At 45.4% G+C, this 12080-nt stretch overlaps 1 protein-coding gene across 1 annotated transcript; it reads right to left on the reverse strand.

Annotated features, from left to right (window-relative positions):
- Window positions 1-8575: 8575 nt before the first annotated feature.
- Window positions 8576-11826, reverse strand: LOC147012770 (notch-regulated ankyrin repeat-containing protein B-like). The gene has a single exon (XM_085853943.1). It carries the CDS (start codon window positions 11637-11639, stop codon window positions 11295-11297), a length of 345 nt encoding a protein of 114 aa, XP_085710069.1. The 5' UTR covers window positions 11640-11826; the 3' UTR covers window positions 8576-11294.
- Between the last annotated feature and the right edge of the window lie 254 nt (window positions 11827-12080).

Consider the following 12080-nt stretch of genomic DNA (forward strand, 5'->3'; position numbering starts at 1 on the left):
GGATTGGAGGGAACACGGAAAGGAACCCCGCACGACCAAGGGATGACCGAACGGCCGCAAGATTGAATGTAAGACCGATGGGGGTGAAGGAGGGACTGTTGAAAGGATGTTTGATGAAGGGGAGATTGTTGGTGGACTGTTGAAATTGGCCAATGAGGTAATGGAAGGATGATTGAAAGCAACAGAAGGATTGAACAGAATGATGGAGTGAAGGAAGAAAGATTTAAAGTAAGAGGGATTGAGCAGAACGATGGAGTGAAGGAGGAAAGATTGAAAATAACAGAGGGAGAGGGGGGAAGACATTACACAGGACAAATGCAGCCCTATGACCATGGACCAAGGACTATCAATACAAAGACTAATGAAATAACTAATCCTCAGGTCACCTACGTGTCCAAAACCATAACATTATAACTACAATTGGGCATGTACAAGAGAACCATTTTTTCACATAGTCCCCCTCCTTTTCAACACAGTCCATCAGTTTACAAGCTTCTATATGTCCTCAGAAAAAAATGTTTTTGGCTGAATGACGAGCCACACATGCATCGCTTCTTTCACTTGTCGGTCACTGGCAAAGTGGTGGCCTCTTAAAGTGTTTTTGAGTGGACCAAACAGGTGAAAGTCCAAAGGGGCCAGGTCAGGACTGTATGGAGGATGTTCCGACACCTCAAAGTTCAATTGCCGGAGGGTTTCCACGATATGGATGGCAGTGTGTGGATGGGCATTGCCATGCAACAATGCAACACTTTTTGACAATAGCCCTCGGCGTTTCCATCAAATAGTTGGTTTCAACTGGTCCCGGAGAATTTCACAATGATGAATGCTGTTTACTGTTGTGCGCCCCTCTTGACAGTGTTTCAACATTGGGCCTTGTGAATCCCAGAAAAGTGTAAACATCACTTTTTTGGCTGATGTTTGACTTTTGAACTTGTTTTTGACCGGTGATGTCAGATGTTTCCACTCCATGCTCTGGTGTTTGTTCTCTGACTCGTAATGGTGGATCCACGTCTCGTCTCCAGTGACAATGCATCTCAAAAAAGCATTCCCTTCATGGCGAAAGTGGTTCAAAAGGCTTTGGCAGATTGTCACGGTTGTGCTTGTGCTCTTCTGTGAATCGTTTTAGAACCCATCTTGCAGAAACTTTATGAAAGCCAAGTCAGTTGTTGATGATTTCACGTACAGAACCATGACTGATGTTCAGATGTTGTGCCACTTCAACAGTCGACCGTTGGTTGTCCAGAATCATGGTGTGGACTCGTTCAATGTTTTCTTCTGTTGGGGATGTGGATGGGCGTCCAGATCATTCATCATTAGTGACACTTGTGCGACCATTTCTGAACATGGTGGTCCAATCATACACACTCTGCTGTGGTAAAACACTGCTCCCATGTTGTGCTGAAAGTCTGCAATGGTTTTCTGCCCCCTGGTACACCTTCAGCTCACAAAAATCGTATCACTGCACGCTGATCTTCTTTGGTGCAAACGGACAGCAGAGCGGTCATGTTAACTCCCTTACAACGACACAACAACTGACTGCTCAAGGTTCAAACTGCTCCACAATGGTGCAGACAGTTCGTGCTTGTACCTGCAAGTACAATAAACAATGCCGTCAACACAACAGTTTTAATAAATCATCGCGGATACTTTTCGACTTACCCTTGTAGAAGCAGGTCAGAGAAAAAAGACCGGGGTTCACGAATAGCGGAACCGCGAATATCAGGGTCTGAGAGCATATGAGCTGTGACCTGATGTGAGTGAAGAATTAAATTTATGACGTTCATAACCCATGCCAAGAAACTATGTGACATAATAGGGTCAATGGATGATAAGGGTATCTGGGCCATAAAAGTAGCATGTCCAGTTAACAATGGTATTTTAGTTCAGAATGAACAGGCGAGGTGAGACTATGCACTCCATGAGTACTGTTCTAGTTTTTCAAGATATGAAATGGAAACTTGCACAGATTATTTGTACCTATGTGAGAAATATTTGGTCCAACTCAGTCAAAGGCCAAGGTCAAGGCCATCCCAAAGATGTTAAATACCTATTCCGCCACAACTACTTTCCGACCAACAACAAGTGACTTTGGACTTCCGGTTCTGGATTTGGAGCGTTGACAGGTCTCTTTCAGGGCTCTCTGCTGACGATCTCAAAGTTAAGTTTCCGGTCATTATCTGTCCCGTTTTAACTGTTTATTTTCTCACCTACATGTTACTGTGTGTTCCTAGTTCAGTTTTGTTTCAAAAATCGTACTATTTTGTGAGATTTTGTCGACCTTGTATTACCGAGTGCTTGAGGCCAACCGGTTCGCCTCGGTGTACGATCATGTTTATTTATTTTTTCTCCCTATTACCTTCAATTTCTATCTTCCCCACTTTCCTAACGTCCCCCATCCCTCCCAACTAATCACTCCATTTCTTATCTTAAATCAAAAAAAAAAAACGCTACCTTTCTCCGATTCTTCTTCTTCTTCTTTTTCTTCTACATCCCCTCTTATTCTTCTTCCTCCTCTTCTTCTTCCTCGATTTTTTTCTACAACACTTCCATGACCTAATCTGTTGAAAACTCTCTCAAACATTAATAATAATAATAATAATAAAAACGATCTCTTATAATGCTTCATCATCCTCTTTCACACGTGTGGTACTCTTTACTGTGTCATAATGCACGAATCTTCTGCGATTTAAACAGACTGCTCTCAATTCGACCTTTCCTTCATACCTTGCCTAAAAAATCCAACTGTTACAGCGTTTCTACTCTCCATTCTCTGAATTCGCCTTTGTTGCATCCATCAATAATTGTGTTTAATCGCATCTCTGACCTAAAACTTTTAAAATCCGCAGTTTTCTATGAATGTTCGCTTTCCATCAACCACTCTTTTTTTCCAACTTCAGTGCCAACTCACCCCTTTCACCCCTCACTCTAAAAAGCAAACATACCACTCTTCTCCCTCCAAGCCTCCCTCTTACCTCTCTCAAAAACTCCCCCCTCACCTTTCTCCCACCATTCATCCCCCTCACTCATCCTTCTCAAAGTTGCCCCCCCTCCCATCCACAAAGCTGCCTCCTTCCACTGCCTTATCACCTCCATCTCTTCACTCCACCTCCTCAAATCCTCAACTGCCTTCTTCCCCCTCTCTTGTCCCCCCTCTCCCCCAGCACCACAGAGCCTTTTCTCCTCCTCATTCGGCCCCCGCCCATAGCTATTCTGAAATCCCCATACTCTTTCAACAACCCTCCTTACCTCTGCCCCTCGTCCCTTGTCCTACCCTCCCCTCCCCCCACCCCCGACACCCAAAGCCTCCCCCCACCTCTTCATTAAAAGTGTGGACCTCAAATATCCGGGGCCTTTGCTCAAACCTTTCAGATCTTTCCATACAGGTTGCCACTGACAAACCAGACATAATCTACCTAACAGAAACTTTCCTCCCCCAAGACGTATCTAACTCCCAAGTATCTCTCCCTTGTTACTCCCTCCTCCGGTCTGACAGACCTGAGCCTCGTCCTGGTGGAGGAGTTGCTCTCTTCATCAAAGACTCTATTCCTCACTCTCCATGCACTGCCCTCACTCCCCACACACCCCCAGGAATACCTCTGGCTACGGCTTCCCCTCCACTCCCCACTCATGTTTATATGTGTACTGTACCGTCCACCTAACAGTGATGACTCCATCTACACCTCACTATCCGAAAACATGGACCAACTTCTATCTTCTCATCCAAACTCTCTCTTCCTCATATGTGGCAACTTCAATTGTCATCATGCCAGTTGGCTTGGTGTGGGTACCTCTCTCACCTGTCATGGCACCTCAACAAAAGCTTTCTGCAACGCATTGGGACTGACTCAATCGGTCAACTTTCTGACCCGGATCTCAACCAATGGTACTCCATCTGTTCTGGATCTGATTTTGACAAATTTCCCTGACAATATCTGCTGCTCATTTCTCCACTCCAATCGGTTCTTCTGACCACGTCCTTGTCAAAGTGGACATCTCTCTGGCTGTTATCAGAGAACCACCTCAGCACCGTCGAGTTTGGCATTTCACTTAAGCTGACTGGCAGCGTTTCCAAGCAGCCCTCAAACTTATAGACTGGTCTCCTATCTCTACTTTCTCCAACATCAACTCATCCTGGGAATTCTTTCAAAGAAACTTGCTCTCCCTCATGCACAGATTTATCCCCTCTCGTCTTCAGTTGTCCTACCCTTCTTCCCGCCCTTCGTTCACTGAAGCTTGTTGTGATGCAGTTGTCCTGAAATAACTTGCCTTTGCCTCATGGAAAGCAAACCCAACTGATGGCAATCTCAGTTCCTTCCATAAAGCCCGGAACAAGTATGTATCTACCCTGAGGAGAGCCAGAAAACAACATATTTCTAATCTCAAGTCTGAACGCTCAAACCTCTCTCCCTCCTCAAAATCCTGGTGGCGTTTAATCAAATCTGTTTCTGGTGTATGTTCCCCCTCCATCCCTCCCTTACCTCAAATGGCAGCACCGCTGATACCACACGTGAAAAAGCTGAATGTCTAAACTCGGTGTTTGCAGCTAAATCTTGTGTCCAAAGCCCATCACTTTCTCCACCCACCTTACCCAGTCGTACCCAACTGTCCCTGGACTCTGTATCCTTTTCTCCTGACAAGGTGGAGAGCTTGCTGTCAAACCTCGACTCAGATTCTGCAACCGGTCCAGACGGCATCAGCCCACGTGTCCTCAAAGCCTGCTCTTCTGCTCTTGCTCATCCTCTCTCTATAATATTCACCCTCTCATTTGCTCAAGGTCATCTGCCATCTGCTTGGAAATCAGCAAACATTACTGCCCTGCATAAAAAAGGTGCAAAAACAGATCCCTGCAACTACAGACCAATCAGCCTTCTCCCAATCATCAGCAAGGTTGTGGAATCCATCATCGCTTCAGACATTAAATCCTTCCTCTTCTCCAATGGATTGATTTCCGATCATCAATTTGATTTCAGACCAGGTCACTCTGCCCTGGATATGCTGCTTCTGCTCTCCCAACAATCGATGGAGGACCTCAATGCCAGACAGGAAATCTGAGCTATATCCCTGGACATATCATGTGCTTTTGACACGGTCTGGCACCCTGCCCTACTCACCAAACTCTCTTCCTATGGTATCCAAGGCCATCTCCACTCATGACTCGCAGACTTCCTCTCCTGTCGCAGTCAACGTGTGGCCCTAAATGGAGTTCTTTCATCCCCTCTTCTTGTTCAGGCTGGAATGCCTCAAGGTAGCGTTCTGGGCCCTGTTTTTTTTCTGGTTTTCATCAATGATCTCTCCGACTCTCTGGAAAATCCTCTATATCTCTTTGCTGATGACTCCACCCTCTGCCGTACCATCTGTCATCCCTCAGACTGGCAAGCAGCAGCTTCTTCGCTCACTGCAGATCTGGATAAAATCACAAACTGGTCCAACACGTGGAACATGTCTTTCAATCCTGACAAATCTCACACTCTCACTATGTCTCTTCGAAAGGACCATTTAGAACCCCCCCCCCATCCACTTTCTCAACAATCCTCTGGAAGAATTCCTTTCTTTCAAGCTTCTGGGTCTCTCTATCTGCCATGACATTTCCTGGGAAAGGCACAATTCAAACCTCGCCTCCAAAGCCAGTCGCTGACTGGGAATCCTCCGTTGTGCAAAGTCCTTCCTCGGCCCACCTGAGTTCCTTACCACTTACAAAGCTTTTGTCCGCAGCCTGATGGAGTACTGCTCTCCCCTCTGAGCTGGTGCTCCTGCCTCCAACCTTTCTCGGCTTCATGCTATAGCAACCAAGGCATTTCGCATCATTGGCATCTCCCGCAATGAGGCTGAGTCTTTGGGCCTCTCACTCAATCACTGCAGGTTGGTCGGTGGTCTTTCTGTCTTCTACCGTCTCCTCTCCAGCCTCGCCCTCCCTGCTCTCTCTGCGATTTGTCCCCACCACATTTCCACAGGGCGCTCAAGGTCCGCCAACAACCCCTTCTGGTAAAACTACCAAAATCACGAATCACTGCTCACCTTCACTCTTTCATTCCTCTTTTTTCCCACCTTTGGAATAAACTCCCTCACTCTATTCATTCCCATTCTTCCCTCCAGGCCTTCAAAACAGCTGTTCACCACCACCTCTTATCATCCCGCATCCAAATCCTCGATCTTTTCTACCCCTGATAATCCACCCAAGCCCACCTCCTTCAAATTCCCTGCTTTCCTTCCTGAAAGTCCTTGTACTCCCCATGTTCCCCATCCCATCCCTCTCCCTTCCACAGATCTCCTAATGTCTCTGTTCCCCACTGTTTTGTCCTTCCCACTCCCACTCTTGTCTCATGCCCCCCTTGCTGTGCGTTGTGTGTTGGCTCTCACACGAGCCTCGACAAGGTATAACAAAAAAAACTAGAAAATGTATCAACCGAATTTGGTATGCATCACATTCAATCATGCAAAATACTTGATAGGTCAAATTTTAGAAATTACCAAATTGAAGTGTCTTAAATGTCTTGGTCGAATGGGGGCTTAAGAGCCTTGAGGGTCTAAAGTCAAAGGTTTAAGAGGCCAAGGGTCTAAAATATCTGAGGGACTAAAGTTAAAAATTTCTGTTAAGGTTTAATGGGTTTATTTTAAAGGGTCTAAAATGTCAAAGATCTGATGGTCAAAAGTCTGTAAAGGTATAAAGGGTCTCAAGTGAAAGGTCTGTGAATGTATGAAGGTGAAGGTGGTCTGAAGGTTCCACTTGCAATGTTTTGTAATTAATGCAACACTGCACGCAAACAGTTGGGTCATAATATGGTGCCTATTTTCAAGGTCACCACATGCCATGGCACTGGGATGGATGTGTTGCCCCCTATTGGTCAGAACCTTTGTAGCTCTTGCTGGTACGAGACGATGGGTCACAGTCACCATTCCAGATATATATGACTTTGTAATTTTTTTGTCATGTTTTGGACCATTGTTTTTATATCATTAACAGATCTTTGGAAAGCCCTAGTCACATATTGTGTGATTTTGAGTTCTGTAATAATATTTTAGGATTTACTTTCTCACTCTACCAACAACCCCACACTCATAGTGATCCAGTTCGACCTGGTGCTGCTCTAATTCTTCCATTACCATAATACCCAGGAACAAACATCGTTCATAAAACGAACAACCCACTCGTGTCCGAGCTTGGCCCAGCGATATAAAAGCGACATCGCACAATAAGAGAATGGAAAATGAACGCGACGCGCTTTCAGTCCCCACTCCCGGAGCCAAGACCCCTGGGCCGGCCATTGGAATGCCGTGCCGGCGAGGCAGCTTGGCTCGGCTCGCCCGGGCTTTGTCCATCCTCATAAAGGATGATGCGGGCGCGAGCAGCGAACATTTGAATGTGAAAGCGGCCAAACAAAGGACCTGCGCATTCGTGGAGACGCCGAACCGAGGGTCCAGGCGCACAAAGGCGCGGTTGTGTCCGAGTGGGGCCGGCCCCTTGAGCACAAGAGCGGGAAACAATGGGGCAAGCTGCGGAGCCTCCACAGAGCCTGAATGATGAGCCAGAATGACATGGACGCTGCGGAGGGTTTGGGGAGAAAGCCTGGTACATCGGGATTAATTGTTGTACATTAAAGTAGCTCGATCGCTGGACTGATCGAATCTGATAATGGGTTTGATTCCCGATCAAGATATTTTGGGAATTACATCACACTATACAAACTGCTCTCGTGCTATGACATGAGCCGGCTGTCCAACATATACACACATTTATTTGGAGGTTGTGTTAAGCCAGCTGATCCTGGTGTTGGCTTGACGGTTGAGGTGGTTGGCTATAGATCTTAACGTCCTGAGTTTGAGCCCCTGTCCTGCCATTAAAATATCACCAGGTGGGTTGACTCCACCTGTTCAGCCTTTCGAGGTCCAAAAGCAAAATGACTAAAATAATGATCCATCCAGGATTGTGTCCTCAAGCCAAGGAAAACTGCCTCAGCTGTCCTTTGGGTCTGAAGATGAAAAGGTTTAGTTATTTTAAGCCGGCTGTCATATATCTAATATACTGTATAAAGCTCTTTATAACCACTGACTGATTCAACTGACTCACTCACTGACTGATATTAAAGATTGGTACCTTCCAGGTGACGAAGAAAGCTGAAATTTTGTGTGCTGATGGACATCGATGTCGGTACACCAGAAAAATCACAGAACCATCAGAAAGCATCCGTAAATGAAAATATAAATAAATGAGAATTTTTTTTTAAATAAATAAATTAAAAATCAAATGCAGGTGAGTGATCCAACACAAGGGCGAAACAAGGTTCATATGCTTACACAATATGTAAGCACACCACACAAGTGTGTGTGTGTATATATATATGTGTGTGTGTGTGTGTGTGTGTGTGTGTGTGTGTGTGTGTGTGTATGTATATATATATATATATATATATATATATATATATATATATATATATATATATATATATATATATATATATATATATATATATATATATATATATATATGTGTGTGTCGTTGCCTTTTGTGTACGTCTGTCTTTCCACCGATAGAATCAGCCCCACCAGTAGTAACTCCATCATATTGCATACTGTTGGAATCCTCTTGGCAAATGGAGATGCAAGGAAACATTTTCAAACCTTCAGGGTATGGGGTTCAGGGTGGGTGAGAAGACCCCAATTCTCTCAAGGTGAATGTGTCGCATAGCGCCACCTAGTGGTCGGCAATATGACAGCATCTTGTATCGAACTTCAAATTCCCTCCACACAAGGTGCGGGTACCTACCTCTGCCAGTATGTATGTGTAAATATATATATGAATATACATATCGTGAGAAAGGGACCAGGGGTCTACAATGATCTTAAGGATCTTAAGGACAAGTCAGTTTAAGTGATATAGATCTTAAAATTCCTTGTACTTTCCTTCACGAGTTCATCTTTAGCTATCTGCACTGTTTCCTTGCTTCTGATGGTATGCCGACTGTACTTTCAGAAGGGGCATCTACATATTACTTAAAATTGAGTATTTTTTGACATCTTCCCCACTATCCGCAATATCCCAGGCATCTCTCTTCTCTTCCTTTCTTCCTACCTCTTCCTCATTTATCTATTGCTTCCTCCCCAACTTCAATTTGTATGTGTAAAATCGAGGCTCTTGGAAGAGTGAGGTGAGAGGTGGTGGGAGACAACAAACTCACACTGGGACTGGGGTAGTGGCACAATGTGTGGATGCAACGAGCTGTGAAGGGAATGGATGGACATTAAGCTCGGAAAGAAGACACGGAAGAAAGCATCGAAGTGCACTTGAGTTACAGTGATCTTGGATTTTTAGAGTTTCACAAGGAATGAGTTTGACTGCAACAATGGGTGGGACCTGAAGGGGCTGCAGGAGAGGGACAGAGGGATGAAAGAGCAAAGGATCAAGCAAGACCCGGAACCTCTCTGAGATGAGAGCTGCAGCCTGCAGCTTCTGCTTATTTTTGGAAGATGCCCCCCATGATGCTGAAAGCATCATTCCATTTCTAACTGAATACACCACCTGTACCTACCCCCAAACTGATCATATACATTAATTCCGTTTTTTTCTCTTGTTGCAATTCATGGAGTATCAATCACACCTGACTTTACCCCCTCTCCAGCTTTCCCCACTCCAATCCCTCCACCACAGCCACAAACACAATCCAACTCCCATAATTGATAAGCACTGGTTTTCACACCAATGTGCCTACAATGTACATAAATAGTGACAATTTCAAAAATAAAAGCAAACAAAACTCAATTCACCTGACTCAATCTCATTTGTCGTCATTTGCTTTGCGTGGTGGAGTGACTCCATACATTTTCAGACTTTCCATTGAAAACAATAAATAAATCCCGAAAACGCCTCCACAATATAATATTACGCACCAGAATTTAACCATAATTGACAATCCTATTGTCATTGACTTAAAACATGATGACGTCACAATACACGAGGACACTGAAAACGGGCCTTCCGCAAACCAGAGACAATCCTTCATGAGAACATAGTCATTTTATTTCGAGATATTCCGTTTCCTTGAGCACCGATTAACACTTCAGCTGTCCTTTGTTGACCTGCAATATACTTCAAGTGATGGGAAACGCGTCACCTCTCAAATGACGTCATATGATACAACGGAAATTCCTGAACAATATCTCAGGGAGAGGGGCGGATTAAAAAAATGAAATAAAAACCCGAAGCGAGTGTTTAATTAAATACCTCCATAGAAAAAAGATTTGTATGAACCCAGATATATAGCCATCACAGTTGAACCGATTGCGGACACAATGGATGCCGATGAATTTGTCCGACTCGATGTACATCATACAGGGGAATCAAACCCTTGAATTGGCAAGTGCTAACCGCAAGCAAAATGTTGGCCCACACTGTTTGGTGAAACCTCATACCACGTGATATGTATATACTTTATAAGTGCATTTTTATGCATCACTTTGTCGAGATCACTTGCATTTTGGGATACATGGTCGCTCATCCAATATGGAACTCGTGTCGTTGCTGGAACGACTCGCGATGTGGCGTGCACGCACACATGTACACATGGCTTATAAAAACCAGGAAACACTGTCTGGATGAACAAATGAACGTGCAGTGTGAAAGTGAAGCTCCTCCACCATTCAAACTCAGTGCCACAATATTGAGAAATGGCAGTTGAGATGGATCCATCAAACTCAGCACCGATGAAAACACACACACACACACACACACACACACACACACACACACACACACACACACACACACACACACCAATAGCCAGGGATGCCAACTGGACAAAGGACCTCAAAGCGAATGCTCCTCGCTCAAGCCAATCGCCCATCCCCTGCTGCTGCACACCCCATCATGTATAAAAGCTCAATAACTTGAGTCCATTAGCACCATCATCTCGAATCCGTCGATATAATCAAGTTGCATTCGAAGCGAGTTGGAGTGTCGGACAACTAGGAAGTCATGCAGCTCATTCTAGACGTCGATTGTGGAGGTAGGATGTAGTGGCCTATTAAGGTAGCTGAGGAACCCTCTTGTCCACTGCTCACAGCATAAGAAAGTAGAATTGACCTTTTGAAAAGGAGCATCAAAAACTTTCATAACACTCGGTGCAACGTACCACCCACCCATCTGCCATTCGAGATCACGTATGAATCGAGGTGCTCGTGAATCAAGGTGTGCGCATTTGTCGTCGAGGAGAGCACAGTGCGAGACCGGTGTCCAGCGTGCGTAAAATCCATGATGACGCACCGTGAGGTCGACGCCGACTACCACTCGGGGTCCACCGCCTTCATGGTGAGGCGGTGGCACAGCGCGCATTGGAAATGAGGTACAGCATGATGTCCTGATGTCCTGAGAACGCGGCCATGTGCAGTGCACTCCAGCCATCACGGTTGGCCAGGCGCGTGTCAGCCCCAAACTTCACCAGCAGCTTCACGAGCTCCAAGTTACCTTCGATGACCGACTGGTGCAATGCTGTCTGGCCCTCGGGCCCGAAGGAGTTCACATTGATCTCACAGCTCGGCATGGCCTGCAGGAGCCGTTGCAGCGCGTTGGTGTCTCCACTGCACACCGCCTCGTAGAACACGCGCTGCTGCGTGGAACAGGAGGAAGGCGACACATCCGAACGGTTCATGGCTCGCTGAGAGGCTTACTCTCTACACCTCTCAAGGGTAGCTTGTCGATCGGTGCTGGGCTCAGCCACGCATGACGTTTTCCAAAGCAGCTGAAAGCGGCAGTCTACTCCGCTTTAGAGCCAGTAACGGTTCTTTATGTGCTCTCGACATTTGCATCACAATGGGCCTGCACACTAAAAAAGAAACCCCCAAAAAAGGAGACGGAGCAGAGAAACAGAGAGATAGAAAGAATGGCGAGAGAGAAACAGTCTTTGAAAGTAAGGAACGTGCTTTAGACGGGGGTCGAAACATGCCCATCGGGTTGTGCAAGATCGACACTTAAAATGCGAAATTTTGAGAGAACTTGTGCATGTTGGGACCAAACCCGAATCTATTTCACCACTCGCAAATATTCATTCTGTGGCCTGTGTATATATATATATATATATATATATATATAT

The sequence above is a fragment of the Eptatretus burgeri genome, chromosome 14 (genome assembly GCF_056783735.1).
Source record: "Eptatretus burgeri isolate ZD-2024b chromosome 14, Ebu_testis_v1, whole genome shotgun sequence".
NCBI lineage: Eukaryota > Metazoa > Chordata > Myxini > Myxiniformes > Myxinidae > Eptatretus > Eptatretus burgeri.